Source organism: Miscanthus floridulus, chromosome 15 (genome assembly GCF_019320115.1).
Source record: "Miscanthus floridulus cultivar M001 chromosome 15, ASM1932011v1, whole genome shotgun sequence".
Lineage (NCBI taxonomy): Eukaryota > Viridiplantae > Streptophyta > Magnoliopsida > Poales > Poaceae > Miscanthus > Miscanthus floridulus.
This window is the reverse complement of record NC_089594.1, coordinates 15,138,478-15,162,915: the sequence shown is the minus strand read 5'-3', so window position 1 is coordinate 15,162,915 and position 24,438 is coordinate 15,138,478. Positions and strand designations below refer to the sequence as shown.

At 44.2% G+C, this 24,438-nt stretch overlaps 4 protein-coding genes and 1 pseudogene across 6 annotated transcripts; 3 read left to right on the top strand and 2 right to left on the bottom strand.

The window, feature by feature from the left end:
- Nucleotides 1-5,766: 5,766 nt before the first annotated feature.
- LOC136508401 (uncharacterized) lies at nt 5,767-21,476 on the top strand. Of its 3 annotated transcripts, none has more exons than XM_066503069.1 (7): nt 5,767-6,111; nt 19,552-19,626; nt 19,825-19,937; nt 20,087-20,253; nt 20,330-20,719; nt 20,807-20,977; nt 21,199-21,476. In XM_066503069.1, exons 4-7 carry the CDS (start codon nt 20,122-20,124, stop codon nt 21,301-21,303), a joined length of 798 nt encoding a protein of 265 aa, XP_066359166.1. In that variant the 5' UTR covers nt 5,767-6,111; nt 19,552-19,626; nt 19,825-19,937; nt 20,087-20,121; the 3' UTR covers nt 21,304-21,476. The 3 variants fall into 3 exon arrangements, with proteins under 3 accessions (XP_066359166.1, XP_066359164.1, XP_066359165.1); XM_066503067.1 differs by having other exon boundaries at nt 20,807-21,004; XM_066503068.1 differs by lacking the exon at nt 5,767-6,111 and adding an exon at nt 8,254-8,329 and having other exon boundaries at nt 20,807-21,004.
- LOC136508404 (uncharacterized) lies at nt 5,818-17,303 on the top strand (annotated as a pseudogene).
- Nucleotides 7,929-8,348, bottom strand: LOC136508402 (pollen allergen Phl p 2-like). Its single transcript, XM_066503070.1, has one exon. It carries the CDS (start codon nt 8,313-8,315, stop codon nt 7,953-7,955), a length of 363 nt encoding a protein of 120 aa, XP_066359167.1. The 5' UTR covers nt 8,316-8,348; the 3' UTR covers nt 7,929-7,952.
- On the top strand, nt 16,611-17,167 carry LOC136508403 (uncharacterized). Its single transcript, XM_066503071.1, has one exon. The coding sequence runs from the start codon at nt 16,652-16,654 to the stop codon at nt 16,994-16,996; it is 345 nt and encodes a 114-aa protein (XP_066359168.1). The 5' UTR covers nt 16,611-16,651; the 3' UTR covers nt 16,997-17,167.
- A 1,302-nt stretch (nt 21,477-22,778) lies between the features above and the next one.
- Nucleotides 22,779-23,574, bottom strand: LOC136509433 (pollen allergen Phl p 2-like). The gene has a single exon (XM_066504235.1). It carries the CDS (start codon nt 23,491-23,493, stop codon nt 23,131-23,133), a length of 363 nt encoding a protein of 120 aa, XP_066360332.1. The 5' UTR covers nt 23,494-23,574; the 3' UTR covers nt 22,779-23,130.
- Between the last annotated feature and the right edge of the window lie 864 nt (nt 23,575-24,438).

Genomic DNA, 24,438 nt, shown 5'->3' with positions numbered 1-24,438 from the left:
CTTGGAGTTCACGCCGCCACGGCGTAGCGGAGGCGGTTTTGAACGGCATCGACGGCGGAGTCCGTCCTAGTTATGGCGCGAGGTAGACGATGGAGCTACTGACAGGTGGGGCTTGGCTATTAGTGGGACAGAGAGAAAGGAAAGTGGGAGCAGCGTGACTGGGCGTTCGGCGAAGCTGGGCCGGCTGCAGCGGGCCGCGGAAAGGGAGGGAAATGCTGGGCCACGTAGAGAGAAGAGAAGCACGGGGCGTGAGCGGGCCAACGTGGAGAAGCAGCCACGGGCGCGGGAGCAGGCCTACACGCCGAAAGCGGGTAAGGGGAGGAAGGGAAATTCATTTTCCTTTTTCCAATTTTTCCAAAGCAATTTCAAAATGCAAATTCAAATCAATTTGTAATCTGACTTCAAACCAATGAATACAAAAATAATATGCTACAGCATGAGTGCACATACATGTTTGTTGACCTATATTTGATTTTAATTTCAGCAAAGTCATTATTTTTTTCTAAATTTCAATGTTCACAAAATGCATAATTAAATCATTTTCTCCTATTTAAAATTATGTAAATTTTAGGGTGTTACAATTCTACCCCACCTTAAAATGAATCTCATCCTCGAGATTGGGACGATGCTTACTCAAAAAGCTATGGGTATATTTTCCTCAGATACTCTTCTCTTTTCCAAGTAGCCTCATCTTCTGTATACCGATTCCACTGAACCTTACACATCTTTATAACTCGGTTCCTTGTAACTCTTTCTACCGTCTCCAAAAGCCTTACCAGAAATTCCTCATAAGTGAGATCTTCCTTAACTATAAGTTCTTCTAATGGTTTCTGCTCCTTAGGTACCCGCAAACACTTCTTTAATTGAGACAGGAACACATCATGTACACCCGACAAACTCTCAGGCAATTTCAACTGATAAGCTACTTCACCACGTCTCTCTAAAATCTTGAAAGGCCAAATATACCTTGGTGCTAACTTTCCTTTCACATTAAACCTTCTCACACTTCTCATAGGTGACACCTTCAAGTAAACACAATCCCCTACTTCGAAAACCAATTCTCTTCTCCTAGTGTCGGCATAACTCTTCTGTCGAGACTGAGCCACTCTCAAGTTATCTCTAATCATCCTTACTTGCTCTTCCGCGTCTCTTAAAACATCTGGCTCGAACACTTGAGTTTCTCCCACTCGATTCCAAAACAATGGGGTTCTACATTTTCGTCCATACAAAGCTTCGAAACGTGCCATATTGAGAGTCTTCTGATAACTGTTGTTATACGAGAACTCCACATAAGGCAAACTTTTGTCCCAACTTGTACCATACTGCAATGCATAAGCTCTCAACATGTCCTCTAATATCTTATTAATCCTCTCAGTTTGTCCATCTGTCTGTGGACGATATGCTGTACTAAAATTCAACTTTGTTCCCAATGAACTATGTACTTGCTGCCAAAAATAAGATGTAAATTGAGTACCTTGATCAGACACAATTTTCTTGGGAACTCCATGTAGACACACTATCCTCTCCATATATAATGTAGCCAATTGGGGTCTAGTATAGGTAGTTTTGATCGGTAAGAAGTGAGTAACTTTAGTTAACCGATCCACTATCACCCAAATTGAATCATAGCCTCTCTGAGTGCGCGGTAACCCAATAATAAAGTCTATACCAACTTCTTCCCACTTCCACTCAGGTATCTTCATTGGTTGTAATAATCCTGTAGGTCTTTGATGTTCAGCTTTGACTCTCTGACATGTATCACATAAAGCAACATATTCAACAACATCTCTCTTTAGTCCGTATCACCAATACTTCTCTTTTAGATCCAAATACATCTTGGTACTCCCAGGATGAATAGAGTAAGCAGACTCATGTGCCTCACGAAGAATTGCCTCTCATTTAGCCTTATCCTTAGGCACACATAGTGCCTTACCAATTACTATGTTCTCCGCTATGTCTTTCAACTTCGCGTCCTGTAGCTGGCCCTTACGTATTTCTTGCTCCAATTTAGGCTCCAACACCAACTCCACTGAATTAGTGACAAAGCCCAAATTTAGTCGCTCAAACTCAGCACACAACTCACTTGACATCGGTGCCACTTGCACCTCATTGGCATAACTCTTCCTGCTAAGAGCATCGGCAACAACATTCTCCTTTCTAGGATGATAGTGTACCTCCAGATCATAATCTTTGATCAACTCCAACCATCGATGTTGTCTCATATTCTGATCCGTCTGAGTGAAAATGTACTTTAGACTCTTGTGATCAGTATAAATGTCACTCTTATGTCCGATAAGATAGTGCCTCCATATCTTCAGAGCATGAACCACTACTGCTAACTTCAAGTCATGAGTAGGATAGTTTAGCTCATGCTTTCTCAACTGTTGCGATGCATAGGCCACTACTCTTCCTTCTTGCATAAGAACACATCCAAGACCTTGACGAGATGCATCCCAATAGATTGAAAAGCTCTTGTTCAAATATGGTAAATCCAACACTAGGATGGTAGTCAACCTCTTCTTCAATTCTTCAAAGTTAGCCTGGCACTTCTCGGACCACACCAACTTAGCATTTTTCTCCAACAAAGCTGTCATAGGCTTGGCAAGTTTAGAGAATTCTTCTATGAACCTTCTATAGTATCCAGCCAATCCCAAGAAACTATGAATCTCTCCCACATCGGTTGGTGGTTTTCAATTCAATATATCTTTTACCTTGCTTGGATCTACTGCGATTCCACCATTAGAGACAACATGGCCTAGGAAAGAAACTTCCTGCAACCAGAATTCACACTTGCTTCGCTTAGCATGCAACTTGTGTTCCCTGAGCTTCTGCAAGACCAACCTCAGATGTTCATCATGCTCTTCTTCTGTTTTGGAGAATACCAATATATCATCGATAAATACGACCACAAACTTATCCAAAAACTCCATGAACACCTTATTAATGAAGTACATAAAGTATACATGTGCATTGGTCAAACCAAAGGACATAACAGTGTACTCATACAAACCATACCTTGTGGTAAAAGTTGTCTTAGGTATGTCAGTTACACGAATCTTCAACTGATGATAACCAGAACGAAGATCAATCTTAGAGAAAACACAAGCACCTCTCAACTGATCAAACAAGTCATCAATTCTAGGTAGCGGGTACTTGTTCTTGATAGTAACCTCATTGAGGGACCGTTTTTTCCAATTTTTCCAAAGGAATTTCAACATGCAAATTCAAATCAATTTGAAATCTGACTGCAAACCAAGCAATACAAAATAATATGCAGCAGCATGAATGCACATACATGTTTGTTGACCTATATCTGATTTTAATTTCAGCAAAGTCATTATTTTTTTCTAAATTTCAATGTTCACAAAATGTGTAATTAAATCATTTTCTCCTATTTAAAATTATGTAAATTTTAGGGTGTTACAGTACTAGAGTAAATTTAGTAGGAGAATAAGATTATACCCTTATTTAGTGGTCATGTCTTGATTTTAGGGTATTTTTATTGTTTTTAGGGAAATATTGGTTTGCATGTTGATCTAGATCTAGAACTAGGGTTTGTGATTATTGTTTTTATTTTCAACAATCATATTATTATTTTTAGTAAACGAGATAAAGTTTACATGTACAATAACAAGTAAAATATGGTGCTAATTATTTTCATAAAAATGTTTATTTAAGAAAAATAAAAAAATTGTTTAGTGATGCATTAGTTTGTTAATTAGGTTGTTTATTCTCTCTTACATGAAGAATATAATATATAGTAAATATATGTGTATTTTACAACAACAACATGATTAAAAAAGTTGAACAATATTAATATATATTTTTAAATAAGAATGACCCCTTTCAGAATTATGTTATTGTTATATACTAATTATATTCTTTCGGGCTATTAATGATCCTTATATCTGACTTAGTCCTTTTGTTTTTTCTTTCACTGATCGTTGTAGGAAAATTAAAGATGGAGTAGAGAAACTCACGGATGTATGTTCCATTAAGGTGGAAGCTTGGTTTCCGACAAGAAGTCGATATATTTCTTGTAGCCACAGAGAAGCGTCCTATGGTGACAAATAACATAATCGAAATTCTTTGTACGTGTGGCGATTGCATGCACCATTCTCATGTTGTTATATGACCGTCATTAGATCACACTTGATTGTGCATGGTTATGAAGGACTACACAGTTTGGATCCATCACGGTGAAAGACCCGTTAACATCGTTGGGCCACAAGAAAAAAATATGGAAGAAGACGACCAAACTTACATGGAAGCATTTATAGCTGAGCTTGATGTAGAAGTAGGAGTGCCCATGAGCTAGGTGGTGGTTGAGCTGCTGAGGACGAAGCTGGTGTCAATGATGGTCAAGGACGTGTGGGGGACAAAGCTGGTGGCAATTACGGTGGAGGACGTGAGGGGGGTGTGGGGGGGGGGGGGGGCGAAGCTGATGGGGATTATTTGTAGGAAATTCTTAGGGCCATTGGACTAGAGGTGATACTCAAGAACGTGAAAAATCTAGAAAATTTAGAAAGGGTAAAAAAGCAGCGAAGGAAAGTTCATATGGTGTTATAAAGGGTAGTCCGACACACTGGACGGTGCTATGTTTTGTACTTGAGCTGCCCATCATCCTGAAGGCTAAGTATGGTTGGTCGGACTTTAGTTTCAACAACTATTGCGTCTCTTGTCATGGTTGCTGCCGCAGCCAAAACCATTGCGTCCTTTAACATGGCAAATAGTTTAAGTCATTAGATAAATGCCCTAGATGTGGCGCCAGTCGGTACAAGAATAATAACCTTTATGCCGGGGATGAACCCCCATGGTCGTTCCAGCACCGGGAATAAGAGGAAGAAGGGTGGGCAAAAGGTGCACTATAGTGGTGGTTCACGATTGTCAACCCCAAGTCCAACATTTGAACATGTGTGTGTATATGTATATTAAGTTTGACGACATATTTACAATGATATATATTTTTTGTTTTGTATAAAATATAAAAATATATGTGTGCACTGTAGTCACAAACATAGTTTGAATTTTGGCATAAACTTATCTGCAAAGGCGCCTCTGGATCCCACCCGCCTCTGAAAATTCATTTGTAGAGGCCGCCCTGACTCCTAGCCGCCTCCACAAATCCCATTTCTAGAGGTGGTTGGACAGCCACCTCTGCAAGGCACAAGAGGAGCCAGCCTGCCTATAGAGGCATTCCAGTAGTGATGGAGTCTGATTTTAAGATGTATTAGGTTTCTTTGGAACATATAGATAAGTTTGCTAGTTGTCTAAAAACAAATCAAGAGCATTCCAAGAGAAAATTAGCCTAGGTACCTATTTGAAATCATATGGACGACAGTCCTTGAGTTATGCTTGGACAATCAGAAGTCATATCTGAGACACGGATCATCTATCAGAAAAGCTGAGTTATGGATTAACGAACAACCATTGCGGTGCCTGCCTACCCTAATTGAGTTATTGATTGGCAAACAACCACCTCCACGGATGCCTAACCGAGACGGCACAGAACTTTATTAGTTACATGACACAGCAGGTAGCTCGGCTGGGCACACTACTAGCTAGACTCCGCAACTTGATCCATATGTTCTTGATGAAAACGTACTTCTTTAATCATTCAAGAGCAAGGCACAACAAGCCCGTCGGTACACACCACCGTCGCGTCTAGCTTCACGTGTATCGTTAGGCGTGCTGTTGCTGTCGCGCTCCACAGCAACCACCACACCCACCAGATCCCATCAATACAAAACCGCCCCCCACACTCCCAGCCGCATGCACTGCCGCACTAGCTAGGAGAACACCTGCAACCACACAACAATGGAGCGGCAAACTCGATTCGTCGTCCTGCTCGTCTTCGCCTTCTTTGCCGCCGGGGTGCTCAGGCCATGCCGTCGTCGTCTCTGCACGCGCTGCGGCGCGTCGAGGACGACGCAAGCAGCTTCGTGGAGAGCGTGGAAGAGGCAGCGTACCCGCGGAGGAGGGCGATCTACGGGGGCGGGCCGTATATCGGCTACGCGGGGCTCGCCGCGAGCCAGGCCGCCTGCCACGGCCCGTGCCCCGCTCGTGGGCAAGCCTACAGCCGCGGCTGCCTGGCCATCTACCAGTGCCGAGGTTAGAAATAAACAGCTGCAGTTGATCTCAGCTCCCGGCCTGTGAGGAAACGCGGTCGTCGTAACATGTCTGTTTCTTTTGCTAGTTCTCGTTTTTTTTTCTTTTGCATGTAATTCACTATGGAGTGGTCAATATGTTGATGTGTGTATAGTCTTCGCTTTCAGGTACGGAGCTCATGCCTTAATTGGTTATATATAGTCTTCCCCCCATAATAAATGTCTATTTATATAGGGAGCTCATGCCTTAATTGGTTAGCATCTCACGTACGGAGGTTTAAATTAACATGATTTCTCACTGCAAGTTCATCCCCTATCTTAATATACAAGTCATTCACGTCATCTCCCACTAAATTATCCACATCATCGTCCACTAATAATCAGATCATCGTACCACTAACTTTGAAACTCTTAATGCAGGCAATCCACATCATCACCACTAAGCGTAATTACTACTTTCAATATATAAGAAATACAAAAGACATTCATATATTACTGATTAGAAAAATACTTGGTCCGACGAATTAAAATGACCATATAATCTTTTTTGTGACGGAAATGACCATGTAATCATGTGAACATTCGAGTAATGCGCACACTTTGATGTTTTGGTATTTTTCCCATATCTTTTTCCTCCAGACTTTAGTTTTAGTGGTCTTTACTTGTTCGAGCGCTTGTAAAAATATTTACATCTTGAACCTAACATCATACAATTTTTATATACTCTAAATCTAAATTCTTAAGACAAGCCCTATTTATTCTTTTTATCATGGCTTTAATGTTAGTGATCTAAGAAAAGTGATGAAACGCATCTTAGCATTCATGTTAGTCCGAGTGATTAGGTTACCATTTCAGTCACTGAAACCATTAAGAATTGTGGCAAGGTCCATGTATCTATAGTGATTAACAGGGATGGCGACTTAAGGTGCCCGCCCTATATATAGTAACATTTACATAGGTGGGCATTGTCGTACGTTATGCTCTGCTTATGATGATTTTCACAAGCGCTGACCTGGTCGTTCTTCCTCTATAATTGAAATAGGGTCTATGTTGATTGATCCTTTTTACCGTAGCTTGGTATTATCTCAGATTAAATTAGTTACAACCAGAAGTATATGAATGTTAGGAAACAAAAGTGGAACATGCAACATGGATAAAACAAAACAGAATTCGTTGGCCCTGACTAGCCCTTAGCCAAGATAAAACTATAGTCAAATTTTACTAAAACAAGCATAATTCATGATTCCAAAACATGCCATCTTTATACGGAATATTCTAGGTCCTCTTTTTTTCTGTTTTTTTATTTGTCTTGTTTAGAATCCTAGTCACTTCTCGGAACACACCCCTTGACAATGCAACATAGTGACGGTCATATGAGAAGACCGGTTCATGAAGTTAAATTATGTATTAATTGGTTTGTGATAATAGTTTCATGTCATGGTTTGGTCCATTTATGCATTTAGCAATTTGTGTTGAAAAAGATCACGTGTAAATTCAACTTCCATAGCATTTCTGACATGCTACACATGGTAAACATGCTTTATTGATTCTCACATACATATATGTATTAGAAGTTTAGAAAACCAAAGTACACAGCCATCTAGATGAAGGTTGACAATAATATTTTACCATACATAAACAATATTGTAAAGTGTGTACATATATAGCTCCACAGCAACATGCGGGAGAACATAGTATACTTTATTTCGTGGTAGCCTACCACAAAATAACCATAGAAAATGAATTTTAGGCATGCTCATTCTGTACCCTTGGTCTCTCTGAAAATTTTATTTTAGAGGTCAATATAATCTCTATGCGGCAGAAGAGCACATATTTGTCCATTACTTAGACTTGTTCGCCGGTCTTGTAAACTGCGCCGGCCTTAAAGTCGGCAGGGATGACATCATCTACAACACGGTAGCCACCAGCCTTCGCAGCGAAGCGGAAGGATATAGGTCCCTTGATCGGCTCCTTGCTGTCGAGGGTAAAGGTGTTGGCTGGCGACTCCTTGAGGTCGTCCGAAAAATCCGTGGCGCCCTTCGGCTTGACTGACACCTCAGAGATGGCGACGTTGGTGATGAGGGATAGTTTGGTGGAGCTGGAGTCCTTACCAATCATGAGGGTGAGCTCGGTGCCGCACGACCCGATGGCAAACAGTGCTGCCAATGCCACCGCCACGAGCAGGAAGGAGGAGGACGAGGAGGCCATTGGTGAGCTAGCAAGTAAGTTGGCACATAACCTTGTTTAGTCCTTTTGTTTTTTCTTTCATTGGTCATTGTAGGTGAAGGGACCGTGACACCTAAGAGGGGGGGGGGGGGGAATTAGACAACTTTAAAATTCTAACTCTAAACCAAGGCCTCTTTTTCTACCCTTAGCAAAACCTATGCAAAAGATAAATTATCTAAGTGTGCAACTACGGTTTTGCTAGTGTGTTGCTATCTCTACCGCAAAAGGAGTAATATAAACAATGTAAATGCGGAAGCTAAAGAGCAAGGTAGAGATATGCAAACTCCCGTCGACGACTCCGATATTTTTACCGAGGTATCGAGAAGCGCGCAAGCTTCCCCCTAGTCCTTGTTGGAGCCCCTTGCAAGGAATCCCTCGCAAGGGCCAAGCTCCCGGCCGAGTAACTCCGTGGATAGCCTCGGGCCTTCCCCATGCGCAAGTGGGTCTCCAATGTGCCTTCCGGCAAGTCTCTCCCGGATGCTCCCCGCCGTCTTCACTATCAAGCTTCCGGCCGAAACGTCGCGGGCCTTGTTCCCTCCGGTACACGGTGGCGGCCACACCACAAGCGCGGTTGGTGTGATCTCTCAAGACTACAAGCCCCTCCGATGTACAACAATGGTGCTCGCAAGCACCAGGTGGTAAGAGGTATGCAAACCTCACTAAACACTAGGCCTAAACCTAGAGCAAGCGCATAGGCGGTGGTCTAATCAACATAAGCACTTCGCAAAGCACCTACGCTAATCATCTAAAGAATCACTAAGCACTATACAAGTGGAGATCACTATAATGGTGTATCAACACCCTTGATATATTTCCTTAGCTCCACACACTTCAAATGGCCGGTTGGGGGATCTATTTATGAGCCCCACTGAGAAAGTAGCTGTTGGGGACGAAATCCCGCTTTTCTGCTACTGACCGGATGCTGATCACGTCCTGATCGTACGCGTCTGGTTGTCCCGACTGTTAGAGCCACGATCAACTGATCAGACGCTGCCAGCGTCCGATCACATGCCACTGGACGTGTCCGGTCGTAATTTCGCCGCTCTGGAACCTTTCTGTACTCGATCGGACGCTGCAGTTCTACGTCTAGTCGATTTGCCGCCAGCGTCAGGTCTAGCGTCCGGTCGTTGCTGCTAACGTCTATTTGCCGAGCCTCTTGATCGGAGCGTCTGATCACTTTCCGCCTGTGTCCGATCCAGCGTCCGGTCACCTCTGTGAGCTCGTTTCTTCACGATCTTGCGTTTGGCTTGATTCCTATCTTCGTGCTTGGACTTTGCTTGATATCTTAAGTCTTCTCTTGTGCTTCTAGGGTCTTGCTTATGGTGTTGATCCTCGGATCATCACGTCGCCTTTGTCCAAGTCATGTCTTGCATCCTATTGAACTACAAAACAATCACTTGTAAATTCATTAGTCCAATTTGGTTGTGTTGATCATCAAACACCAAAATCCAAAATAAATGGGACAAGGGTCCATTTTCCTTACAATCTCCCCCTTTTTGGTGATTGATGACAACACGACCAAAACAAGCAAATAATAAAAATTTGGAATGTAAAAACTAACTACTTGCTAGGATGCAATACAAGGGGCAAGGTTATATGATGCTAAAAGATACTACTCGTAAGACTAAAATATACTACATAAAAACTTATCTTGCCCTTACAAATGTCCTCATGTGGCATTATGGATTTAAGCCTTACTTCCTACAAATTCTCCCCATTACATAGGCAATCCATAATCCACTGTCCTCCCTTTTTTGGACCATTACCACTTGTAGACCATTACCACTTGTAATTTATTATGATCTAGCTTTTGGTCCTACAAATTAATGCTTGCTTTTGGTCCTCCAAATTCTCCCCCTTTGGAATCAAACACCAAAAAGGAAGACATTAGTAGCACAAGGGAGGGTCAAATTTTGTGATCCTTTGTATATAGAGTGGAATAGGTCACAAAATTTCACTCTCACATTATATAGACTAAGCTCCCCCTAAATATATGCATACATATGGTAGATGGCAAAGCATATGCATAATTGGCAAATTATTGCTCATAGGAATTTAATCTATATAATGCATGGAAAAAGCATATAAATATCAAAATGAAATCAACATGATGATATCGGTTTAGAAATACCACATGTGGAAACCAATTTGATTTCTACCACTTGCAATAGGTGGTGGATATTTGAAGTATGATGCTTAACTCCGGGGACTCCATTTTCCTTGCAATGAGACTACTACACACATTATAAGCTTGAAAATGTGTTAGTCTCAAAGCATCTAACTTGTAGAGTAACCTCCCCCTAAATTTGTGCACACAAGTGTGGAATGCTTGTAGGAATCATGCACATTGATTTTAGAATCAAAATACCACTTGCAAGATGACATCACATGAATGTGAGAGTCATTTTCGAAGGCAATATTTGGGAGAGATTATCTACAATTTGGACTTTGGCACATATTAGATGAACAATTGTAAGACAAGCTATGTGTTGTGCTCCTAAACAATTTTAAACAATGTAGGTTTACTCCAAGGGTTAAGAATGAAGCCAAGCAAGCCTACCATAAGATATACCTAGTGTATGCATGACAAAAGTTATAAGCATGCAAATGCAAACATAGGCATGAAAAGTAACTAGATGCTTAAAGATACCAATTTGTAAGAAAATACCACTTGTAGAAAATTGAATCTAGTTACCTAACATGGGAAGGGGAATTTGGGTCCATAGCATTCACTAACCTACTTGACAATGATTTTGTCCATCATGATGCACCCCATGAAATGCACCCATACTTTGCCAAGTCTCCAAATTCTCCGATGTCCATCGGACTTCTCACTTCCCTTTCGGAATTCAAACCTTCTTGGTGCTTTTCATGTTGGAAATGATTTCCTTTGGCACCCAAAAGCGTTTGACCCCATTGTTGGCTTGTTTGTTCACCTTAATGGCCACCACCTTGTCATTTTTCTTCTTCTTCAAGAGATAAGGTGTGGAGGCCTTCTTATCCATCTTGTTGGTGTAGGTGTTGGAGAGCTTGCTTGTTTGCTTTTTCTCTTTCTTCTTTGCTCCTCCCCCATTCTTCACCTTGCACTCATAGGACTTGTGACCTTCCTTGTGGCACACGTAGCAAACCACGGTTTGTCCTTTATCAAGCTTCTTCACTCCCTTGATGGTGTTATCTTGATGAAGTTGGGCTTGCTTCGCCTTGCCTTTTACTTGAGTCAAGTCCTTGGTGAGGCGAGCTACTTCTTGTTTGAGTTGCTCATTCTCCTTTGTAACCTCTTGTGTGCATGTATCTACAACAACTTTCTCAACACAAACTTGGTTGCACAAAGATGAGTCTAAACACAAATCATTATAAGAAGTAGAAGCATCCTTTTTAGACATGTTAAAGATAGAACTTTTCTTTTTAGATGCCTTGGTGGGGGTTGTACTAATGGCTTCAAGTTTAGCAACTTTACTAGTTAGCTTGCACATGGTTTCCATTTTAGCAAGCAAACTTTTATAAGCATCTTGTGTGCTAGCTAACTTTTTTTTTAATTTTTCATTTTTCTTTACAAGTTGCTCATCATTGATTGTGCATGCATTTGTTGTTGCACTAGCCTCAAGTTTCTCAATTTTAGTAGATAGTTCAATATTGAGATTAGAAAATGTCTCATATTGTTCAAGCAAAGTTTTATATGCTTCTTGTGAACTATCTAGCTTCCCTTTTAATTTTTCGAGCTTCTTTTGTTGACTAGTGCAAACTTTAGCATAATTAAGATTTTGTTGCACAATTTCCTCATAAGAAGACATTTCATCATCACTATCACTCTCACTAGAGGATGAGCTTTCGTTACCTCGTGCCATAAGGCACATACGAGAAGAGCTTGATGATGAGTGCTTGCGCCCTCGTCTCTTGTGATGGTGTTCTTCTTCACTTGAAGAATCATCCCATGACCTTATTTATGTGAGGGCTTGGTTCTTGCATGCCTTCTTCTTTGTCTTGGGTGTGGGCTTGTTTAGACAAACTTCCACAAAGTGCCCCAACTCTCCGCATCCATAGCATCCTCTCTTTCTTTGCTCATTTCTTTGATTAGTGAAAATGAGATCTTGGATTTGGATGGGCACACCCTTGACATTTAGCCTTTGGATCATCTTCTCCACCTTGTTAATTAGTTTGATTGATTCTTCATCAAGGTCGGAGGTGGAGGAGGAAGATTGATCATCTTCACTTGAATCTTCATCATCATCATCATCCTCATCTTCTTCATCTTCACTTGAGGAGCTTGAGCTTGAGCTTGTCTCAACTTATTTGCCCTTCATCTTCTTTTTCTCGCTACATGCTAGAGATTTGTCTTTGCTTGATGAAGAGGCTTCTTCTTGACCCATCTTTCGTGACATTTCAAATGCCACTATCTTGCCAATGACTATGTTTGGGGTCATGGTGCTCAAGTCCTCCATGTTGTGAAGGATGATGATGATGCTTGCATATTTCGTTTGTGGTAGCACGGAGATGATCTTCCTCACGATGTCCGCATTATCTAGCTTTGTTAATCCTATTGAATGGAGCTCATTGATAATTAGATTCAAACGAGAATACATATCACGAACAAGCTCATCATCATGCATTGTAAAGGAATCATAATTTTGTTTAGCTAGACAATGTTTTTGCTCATGGACATTACTTGTGCCATCATGGAGCTCTTGGAGTTTTAACCAAATTTCATGTGCCGTATTTAAAGTGAACACTTGGTTAAACACATCCATACTAAATGATTCAAATAAGTAATTTTTAGCTCTAGCATTGAAATGTATTTCCTTTTCTTCACTCTTCGTGGGTTTATTGAGATTCTTAATGGGTTTTATCCCGTCATGAGTGACTCTCCAAACTCCTAAATCAACCGCCTCAAGGAAACAAGCCATTCTAGCTTTATAATAGAGGAAGTTAATGCTGTCAAAGTGCGGAGGCCTAGAGGTATTCATCTCAACCACTCTAAATAGCGTCGGCTCAACAGTGGTTAAGGGAAAGGTCCAAATTGAGCCAACCGGCTCTGATACCAATTGAAGGGACCATGACGCCTAAGAGGGGGGGTGTGAATTAGGCAACTTTAAAATTCTAACTCTAAACCAAGGCCTCTTTTTCTACCCTTAGCAAAACCTATGCAAAGGATAAATTATTTAAGTGTGCAACTATGGTTTTCCTAGTGTGTTGCTATCTATACCGTAAAAGGAGTAATGCAAACAATGTAAATGCGGAAGCTAAAGAGCAAGATACAGATATGCAAACTCCCGTCGATGACTCCGGTATTTTTACCGAGGTATTGAGAAGCGCGCAAGCTTCCCTCTAGTCCTCGTAGGAGCCCCTCGCAAGGAATCCCTCGCAAGGGCCAAGCTCCTGGTCGGGTAACTCTATGGATAGCCTCGGGCCTTCCCCACGCACAAGTGGGTCTCTAATGTGCCTTCCGGCAAGCCTCTCCCGGATGCTCCCCGCCGTCTTCACTATCAAGCTTTCGGCCAAAACGCCATAGGCCTTGTTCCCTCCGGTACATGGTGGCGGCCACACCACAAGCGCGGTTGGTGTGATCTCGCAAGACTATAAGCCCCTCCGATGTACAACAATGGTGCTCGCAAGCACCGGGTGGTAAGTGGTATGCAAACCTCACTAAACACTAGGCCTAAACCTAGAGCAAGCGCATAAGTGGTGGTCTAATCAACCTAAGCACTTCGCAAAGCACCTACGCTAATCACCTAATGAATCACTAAGCACTATGCAAGTGGAGATCACTAAAATGGTGTATCAACACCCTTGATATGTTTCCTCAGCTCCACACATTTCAAATGGCCGGTTGGGGGATCTATTTATAAGCTCCACTGAGAAAGTAGCTGTTGGGGACGAAATCCCGCTTTTCTGCTACTGATCGGACGCTGATCACGTCCTGACCGGACACGTCTGGTCGTCCCAACTGTTAGAGCCACGATGAACTGATCGGACGCTGCCAGCGTCCGGTCACATGCCACCGGACGCGTCCGGTCGCAATTTCACCGCTCTGGAACCTTTCTGTACTCGATCGGACGCTACAGTTCTACGTCCGGTCGATTCGCCGCCAGCGTCCGGTCTAGCGTCCGGTCACTGCTGCTAATGCCTATTTGCCGAGCCTCTTGATCAGAGCGTCCGATCACTTTCTGCCAGCGTCCGGTCCAGCGTCCGGTCACCTCTGTGAGCTCGTTTCTTCATGATCTTGCATCTGACTTGGTTCCTATCTTCGTGCTTTGACTTTGTTTGATATCTTGGGTCTTCTCTTGTGCTTCTAGGGTCTTTCTTATGGTGTTGATCATCGGATCATCACGTCGTCTTCGTTCAAGTCACGTCTTGCATCCTATTGAACTACAAAGCAATCACTTGTAAATTTATTAGTCTAATTTGGTTGTGTTGATCATCAAACACCAAAATCCAAAATAAATGGGCCAAGGGTCCATTTTCCTTACAGTAGGAAAATTAAAGATGGAGTAGAGGAACTCACGGATGTATGTTCCAGTAAGGCGGAAGCTTGGTTTCCGACAAGAAGTCGATAGATTTCTTGTAGCCACAGAGAAGCATTCTATGGCGACAAATAACATAATCGAAATTCTTTGTAGGTGTAGCGATTGCATGCACCATTCTCATGTTGTTATATGACTGTCATTAGATCACACTTGATTGTGCATAGTTATGAAGGACTACACAGTTTGGATCCATCACGATGAAACACCCGTTAACATCGTTGGGCCACAAGAAGAAAATATGGAAGAAGATGACCAAACTTTCGTGGAAGCATTTATAGCTGAGCTTGATGTAGAAGTAGGAGTGCCCATGAACTAGGTGGTGGTTGAGCTGCTGAGGACGAAGCTGGTGTCAATGATGGTCAAGGATGTGTGGGGTACAAAGCTGGTGGCAATTACGGTGGAGGACGTGAGGGGGACGAAGCTGATGGGGATTATTTGTAGGAAATTCTTAGGGCCATTGGAGTAGAGGTGATACTCAAGAACATGAAAAGTCCAGAAAATTTAGAAAGGGTAAAAAAGCAGCGAAGGAGAGTTCGTATGGTGTTAAAAAGGGTAGTCTAACACACTAGACGGTGCTATGTTTTGTACTTGAGCTGCCCATCATCGTGAAGGCTAAGTATGGTTGGTAGGACTTTAGTTTCAACAACTATTGCGTCTCTTGTCATGGTTGCTGTCGCAGCCAAAACCATTGCGTCCTTTAACATGGCGATTAGTTTAAGTCATTAGATAAATGCCCTAGATGTGGCGCCAGTCGGTACAAGAATAATAACCTTTATGCCGGGGATGAAAAACATGGTCGTTCCTGCACCGGGAATAAGAGGAAGAAGGGTGGGCAAAAGGTGCACTATAGTGGTGGTTCGCGCTTGTCAACCCCAAGTCCAACATTTGAACATGTGTGTGTATATGTATATTAAGTTTGACGACATATTTACAATGATATATTTTTTTTGTTTTGTATAAAATATAAAAATATATGTGTGCACTTTAGTCACAGACATAGTTTGAATTTTGGCGTAAACTTATCAATAACGGCGCCTCTGGATCCCACCCGCCTCTGAAAATTCATTTGTAGAGGCCGCCCTGACTCCCAGCCGCCTCCACAAATTCCATTTCTAGAGGCGGTTGGACAGCCACCTCTGCAAGGCACAAGAGGAGCCAGCCTGCCTATAGAGGCATTCCAGTAGTGATGGAGTTTGATTTTAAGATGTATTAGGTTTCTTTGTAACATATAGATACGTTTGCTAATTGTCTTAAAACAAATCAAGAGCATTCCAAGAGAAAATTAGCCTAGGTACCTATTTGAAATCATATGGACGACAGTCCTTGAGTTATGCTTGGACAATCAGAAGTCATCTCTGAGACACGGATCATCTATCAGAAAAGCTGAGTTATGGATTAACGAACAACCATTGCGGTGCCTGCCTACCCTAATTGAGTTATTGATTGGCGAACAACCACCTCCACGGATGCCTAACCGAGACGGCACAGAACTTTATTAGTTACATGACACAGCAGGTTGCTCGACTGGGCACACTACGAGCTAGACTCCGCAACTTGATCCATATGTTCCTGATGAAAAGGTGCTTCTTTAATAATCATTCAAGAGCAAGGCACAACAAGCCCGTCGGTACACACCACCGTCGTCTAGCTTCACGTGTATCGTTAGGCATGCTGTTGCTGTCGCACTCCACAGCAACCACCACACCCACCAGATCCCATCAATACAAAACCGCCCCCCACACTCCCAGCCGCATGCACTGCCGCACTAGCTAGGAAAACACCTGCAACCACACAACAATGGAGCGGCAAACTCGATTCGTCGTCCTGCTCGTCTTCGCCTTCTTTGCCGCCGGGGCGCTCCGCGCCAGCAGCTCCGCCGCGGCCGCGGACTTGTCGGCTGGTGCTCAGGCCATGCCGTCGTCGTCTCTGCACGCGCTGCGGCGCGTCGAGGACGACGCAAGCAGCTTCGTGGACAGCGTGGAAGAGGCAGCGTACCCGCGGAGGAGGGCGCTCTACGGGGGAGGGCCGTATATCGGCTACGCGGGGCTCGCCGCGAGCCAGGCCGCCTGCTACGGCCCGTGCCCCGCTCGAGGGCAAGCCTACAGCCGCGGTTGCCTGGCCATCTACCAGTGCCGAGGCTAGAAATAAACAGCTGCAGTTGATCTCAGCTCCCGGCCTGTGAGGAAACGCGGTCGTCGTAACATGTCTGTTTCTTTTGCTAGTTCTCGTTTTTTTCCTTTTGCATGTAATTCACTATGGAGTGGTCAATATGTTGATGTGTGTATATAGTCTTCGCTTTCAGGTTCTGCTTTGTTTCCCCCCATAATAAATGTCTATTTATATAGGGAGCTCATGCCTTAATTGGTTAGCATCTCACGTACGGAGGTTTAAATTAACATGATTCCTCACTGCAAGTTCATCCCCTATCTTAATATACAAGGCATTCACGTCGTCTCCCACTAAATTATCCACCTCATCGTCCACTAATAATCATATCATCGTACCACTAACTTTGAACCTCTTATTGCAGGCAATCCACATCATCTCCACTAAGCGTAATTACTACTTTCAATATATAAGAAATACAAAAGACATTCATATATTACTGATTAGAAAAATACTTGGTCTGACGAATTAAAATGACCATATAATCTTTTTTTTTGACGGAAATGACCATGTAATCATGCATGTGAACATTCGAGTGGTGCGCACACTTTGATGTTTTGGTATTTTTCCCATATCTTTCTCCTCCAGACTTTAGTTTTAGTGGTCTTTACTTGTTCGAGAGCTTGTAAAAATATTTACAACTTGAACCCAACATCATACAATTTTTATATACTCTAAATCTAAATTCATAAGACAAGTCCTATTTATTCTTCTTTTTATCATGGCTTTAATGTTAGTGATCTAAGAAAAGTCATGAAACGCATCTTAGCATTCATGCACTACTGGAAACAGCAACATTGCCGAGGGCAAAAGACTTTGCCGAGGGCCTGATTTCGGGCACTCGGCAAATCGTTTCTTTGCCGAGGGCCGCCCTCGGCGAATCTTAGCCCTCGGCAATGGCTCGTTCGCCGAGGGCCCGACCCTCGGCAATCAACGACCCACGGCAAAGGCCCACCTTTGCCGAGGGTCGGGCCCTCGGCACAGTACCGCCTCTCGGCGACCTCGGCCGAGCGTGACGGCGGCACCGGCCGTCAGCCTTTGCCGAGGGCTCGGCGTTAGGCCCTCGGCAAAGAATTTGGAAATAAAAAAATAAAACTCTTTGCCGAGGGCCCGTTGTACAGGCCCTCGGCAAATATTTTGAACGGGATGGCGCCGGCGGAAATAAAAAAGAAAACATCTTTGCCGAGGGCCTTGGATGTTGGCCCTCGGCAAAGAAATTAAATAAAAAAATAAAAAAAATCTTTGCCGAGGGCTCTGGATCTAGGCCCTCGGCAAAGAGGGCCCCCATATAAAAAAGGGAACGGCCGGGCGGGCGGCCTTATCCCAAGCCGCGCCCGCCCGAGCCGCCACTGCCGCTGGTCAGCCGCCGCCGCCGCCGCGCACGCCACCGCGCGCTCGGCCGCCGCGAGGACGCCGCCGCCGCCGCGCAGGCCGCCGCCGCGCACGCCACACCGCGAGGAGCCAACGGGAGGAGGGGGACCCAAACGATCGGGACGCCGGAGGAGGAGCAGCGCCGTTCCGCTTCGCCGGAGCAACAACCGCGGGCGCGGAGAGGCCCGCCCGCCAGCAAGCGCAGGCGCAGGTAACCGCAACCCCTCTCCTCCTCCCCTCCCCTCCCCTCCCCTCCGCGGCGCCGGCGGTGACACGCACGCGGGGCTCGCCTTACGCACCGCGCGCGGCAGGCAGTACGGCGCCCGGCGGCTGCCTGCTCGCCTCGCCGCCCAGACGCAGCGCGTGTGTGCGTGGTTGTCGCGAGTCGTTTCCTTCTGGGGGGGGGGGGGTCTCAGTCAGATCCCGTGGCCTCTGCTCTGCGATGCCTCAGTAGGAGGTAAGTGCCCGTTTCAATCTTAGACGAGTGCGGATTCGGCCAGCGCAGTCCAAATTGGTCGTTTTACTCCGCCCCTCCTAGATTTTGGTCCTGGATCCTGCACTTGGATGGAGGGGGCGTGGGAAATCCATCCCTGTAGTTGGAGATATAAATGAAAATGTTGATATTTTTTATTATATAAAAATATCAAATGTTATAGTAGACATTGACGATGTGATTGTTGTTGTGTTTGTCCGTCGGTCCATCTAACGCTGAGCCTCCAATGGTGTTTGGCCTCGAGCCCTCCACCTAGTGTTGGATGGTCCAGTTCCCATAGAAGCCAAATACAAAGATGGCGCTTTCATTGGGACAAGAACATGACCCTCGCCGCCTAGCCTAGGTAGCCCCCTACTGCACAGGGGCACAAACACGTGTGCCTCCTTGCGGCCAACCTGCCGGTCACCTTGACGTCTTCTTGGTTCTTGCACTCTGTTCATTATGATGTACTGCCTTTCATTATGATTAATCTAGCTAACCGTTACAAGTAGGTGTTTGATTATTGGCATGATAATTAACGAAATGAAAGTACGCTGATGAACACATTGTTCAGTAGAGCGTGTAAATTTAGGATTTACTGGTTCAGTACTTTTCTGCAGTTGCACTTGTTTTATTCACTGTCTAAGCGGGTCATGTTTTGAAGCAATTACTTGGGCATGCAATGCAGGTGGTTCTGGATAACGGCCTCGTCTGGACGACCTTGCCGTCACCTTCACTTCCCCGTCCCTCGGTCGAGTAGAAGGTAAAACCATGGGTTGTCGGCCATCGCGCCGTTTTTTGATGTGGATGGCCTTCGTGCCTCCCATTGTTGATGTGTCGGCCTTTGTGCCGTGAATGTGGGTGTTGGCCATCGAGCCGATTTTTTTTGCAGGTTTTGGAAACCTCCCCGTACAGGGGAGGTTCTGCCGAAATTTTTAACTTATACCCTTTTTTTTTGCAGAGCAAAGGACGTCAAAGGAGCTTCAGAGTAGTCGATTGTCCTCGTCGGCGCTGCGACTCTCCACTGCCCCGACTCGCCACTGCCCCGCTACCCTGTCTCCACCGCCACCTTAGGTATAAACAACCTCTACTCCTGTATCTTTGTCGTAGACTGCGTAAACCAGTTAGGCGTCTCCCGTCCGAAAGAGATACGGTTGGAGGCATGCAGATCACCGTGTGTATCTGACCGTATCTGTTTCGGATTGTCCACGTTTTTTGGACAGCCCGCGTATGCCGAGCGCATGCCGATGCCTGGACAATGATCGTGGCTAGGTGGTTTACGCCGGCCTACATAGAGAAGCACGAGTCTCAGCGGGCACTGCGTATGCTCAGGCCAGCTGCCACTCACCATCAAGGCAGCAGGAGTCTCCCCGGATTCAAATCGGCATATGTAAGTGATTTTTCTTCTATTTAGTTTCACGCTTAACGTATGCCTGATTGCTCACCACCTGCCGCCTTTCTCGCAGGAGGCTGCGCACCCGGACGAGGATGTCTCGATGTTCACGGCGTGGGCTATGTCCCACCAGACCAGGGTGGCCGGCGACGTCACCTGGGACCCGGCTGCCCCTCGCGAGGCATACTCCGACCCTAACGTGTACACTAAAGTCCAGGAGTACACGTCGGCGGTACAGCAGCGGCACGGGCCAGAGTACGACGTCCGCACCGAGCCCATTGATGCCGAGGCCATCATGAGGCTCGGTGGCGGCAGGAAGCACGGCCGGACGTGGATTGCGAACGCCGCCATCGACCCCACCACTGTTCCCACTCTGAGCCAGCTCCGAGCACAGAGCACGAGTTCCAGCCAGCCCATACGCTCACGGCCTACTCCGACACTGCAGCGGGTCGATGCGCTCGAGGTAATTATTGTTTTACTCGTCGTAAATTAATATTCTCACACTTGAGTTAGTTTTGCATTACTGAAATATTGGAGTGCAATATTGCAGGCCCAGAACAACGAGAAGACGGCGCAGATCACGGCCCTCACTGCTCGGCTGGAGGCTGAGCAGGCCGCTCGGCAGGCCCAGGAGGTCAGGATTGCAGAAATGATGCAAATCATGCAAGCTCTTGGGCAGAAGACGGGTGTGCCTGTGCAGATGTCAGCTCCTCCGCCTCAGGTGCCGCACGCGTTTGCAGCTACTCCTGTAAGCGTTAAAGTTCACTTCTCGCTTGTGTGACATAGAAACCCAGAGAACACTAGCTACTGATTTGCTTGTATGACATAGAAACCCAGACAACACTAGCTATAAAAATTTTGATAGGTTTCTGTCTAAATACTAAAACTGTAGTCCTAGAATAATTACTGCAATCTCACATAAGCATATACTTGTTTGTGCAGCCTCAGTCGGCGGGTTCCAATAACCCCCCTCGTGCGTCACCTGATTCTGGAGGCTTCGTTACACCACCCTCGACGCAGAGGCCAGACGGTTGGGAAGGTTGGTGACGCAGAGGCCAGACGGTTGGAGAGGTTGGCCAGCCTCAGTCGGATTTGAACTTGTGGACTTGACACTTGAGTTAGATTGTGGACTTATGGAATTGTTGAATTTGGACTTGTGATGATACATGTGATATCTGTGAGATATATGTGATATTTGTGAGATATATGTGATGATTGTGATATTTGTGGGATATTTCTGCTGTTGAATATATATATATATATATTTTGCATGGAAAGCAAGAAACAGGTGGGATGCTGAAAATTTTCACTGGTCTTTGCCGAGGGCCTTGACCATAGCCCTCGGCAAAGAAAATCCCAGGAAAAATTAAAAACAGGTCTTTGCCGAGGGCCTTAACCATAGCCCTCGGCAAAGAAATTCCCAGGAAAAATTAAAAAGTAGGTCTTTGCCGAGGGTTTTGAACACAGCCCTCGGTAAAGAAATTCCGAGACAAAAATAAAAACGTAGCTCTTTGCCGAGGGCCTTAGATATAGCTCTCGGCAAAGAAATTCCGAGAAAAAAAAAGAAAATAGGTCTTTGCCGAGGGCCTGTATGTCAGCCCTCGGCAAAGAAGCCGTGGAAAATAACCGCGTACCTAACGGCTACTTTACTTTGCCGAGGGTCGCCGTTAGCCCTCGGCAAATACTTTGCCGAGTGCCCGATAAAAGGCCCTCGGCAAAGAGTCCTTCGCCGACGTTTTTTTTCCCGAGGGTTCTTCACCGAGGGCTGCCCTCGGCAAATCCTTCGCCGACGGTTGAAGAGCCTTTGCCGAGGGCTTCAGGCCCTCGGCAAAGACCCTGCGTCCAGTAGTGATGTTAGTCCGAGTGATTAGTTTACCATTTCAGTCACTGAAACCATTAAGAATTGTGGCAAGGTCCATGTATCTATAGTGATTAACAGGGATGGCGACTTAAGGTGCCCGCCCTATATATAGTAACATTTACATAGGTGGGCATTGTCGTACGTTATGCTCTGCTTATGATGATTTTCACAAGCTGTGACCTGGTCGTTCTTCCTCTATAATTGAAATAGGGTCTATGTCGATTGATCCTTTTTACCGTAGCTTGGTATTATCTCAGATTAAATTAGTTACAACTAGAAGTATATGAATGTTAGGAAACAAAAGTGGAACATGCAACATGGATAAAACAAAACAGAATTCGTTGGCCCTGACTAGCCCTTAGCCAAGATAAAACTATAGTCAAATTTTACTAAAACAAGCATAATTCATGATTCCAAAACATGCCATCTTTATACGGAATATTCTAGGTCCTCTTTTTTTCTGTTTTTTTATTTGTCTTGTTTAGAATCCTAGTCACTTCTCGGAACACACCCCTTGACAATGCAACATAGTGACGGTCATATGAGAAGACCGGTTCATGAAGTTAAATTATGTATTAATTGGTTTGTGATAATAGTTTCATGTCATGGTTTGGTCCATTTATGCATTTAGCAATTTGTGTTGAAAAAGATCACGTGTAAATTCAACTTCCATAGCATTTCTGACATGCTACACATGGTAAACATGCTTTATTGATTCTCACATACATATATGTATTAGAAGTTTAGAAAACCAAAGTACACAGCCATCTAGATGAAGGTTGACAATAATATTTTACCATACATAAACAATATTGTAAAGTGTGTACATATATAGCTCCACAGCAACATGCGGGAGAACATAGTATACTTTATTTTGTGGTAGCCTACCACAAAATAACCATAGAAAATGAATTTTAGGCATGCTCATTCTGTACCCTTGGTCTCTCTGAAAATTTTATTTTAGAGGTCAATATAATCTCTATGCGGCAGAAGAGCACATATGTGTCCATTACTTAGACTTGTTCGCCAGTCTTGTAAACTGTGCCGGCCTTAAAGTCGGCAGGGATGACATCATCGACAACACGGTAGCCACCAGCCTTCGCAGCGAAGCGAAAGGATATAGGTCCCTTGATCGGCTCCTTGCTATCGAGGGTAAAGGTGTTGGCTGGCGACTCCTTGAGGTCGTCCGAAAAATCCGTGGCGCCCTTCGGCTTGACTGACACCTCAGAGATGGCGACGTTGGTGATGAGGGATAGTTTGGTGGAGCTGGAGTCCTTACCGATAGTTAGGGTGAGCTCGGTGCCGCACGACCCGATGGCAAACAGTGCTGCCAACGCCACCGCCGCGAGCAGGAACGAGGAGGACGAGGAGGCCATTGGTGAGCTAGCAAGTAAGTTGGCAAAGAACCTTGTTTATTTCTTGATCGATGGAGAGGGATGGATGGATGTGGGATGTGTGTGGCGATCGATGTTGTAGCTGGCCCCTGCGTATTTATGGTTGGCGGAGGCAAGCAAATTAGGCATGGACGTACGGTGAGCCCCATAGATCGCTGGCTGGCTTGTTTATCGGCGGACACTTGTTCAATTGCCACAAGTAGATTTGGGCTAGGCATTCCCGGTTGTCATGATGTTAGTCAAAAGAAGTGCAGGACATGCAGACCTCTCAGAAATAAAGCATGGGCATGCAACCCTCAACGTTTTTAAAGTACTGTTTTTAGAGTAAAATATGGTACAAGTCACTATTCCCAGTGAAACACTTAAACAAATTTAGTACTCCTTGTATCCCAAAATATACAACCCACTCCCATTTCAAAATTCAAATATGTAAACTTAATTTTTTGACCAATACTAATATAATGTATGTATGCTGCAGTCCATATCTACTCGTATTATTATTATTATTATTATTATTATTATTATTATTATTATTATTATTATTATTATTATTATTATTATTATTATTATTATTATTATTATTATTATTATTATTATTATTATTATTATTATTATTATTATTATTATTATTATTATTATTATTATTATTATTATTATTATTATTATTACTACTACTACTACTACTATTACTATTAATATAAAAGAGCGAAAGAATAAAACACACCCAACAGGGTCCCACCCACCCATTGTCTAGTCTTTTGGATGTGTTTTCAAAATTCAGTATTAGCGTGACAAAAAATTCCACTCCGTCCTAACGAACAGGCCTGGATTGAACGTGTATTCTATTATAATTTTCTCCAACTGTGCCAAGCACTGCTTTTTTACTCACCCCGACAATTTGGTATAATAATCACTAAGCTCTCATTT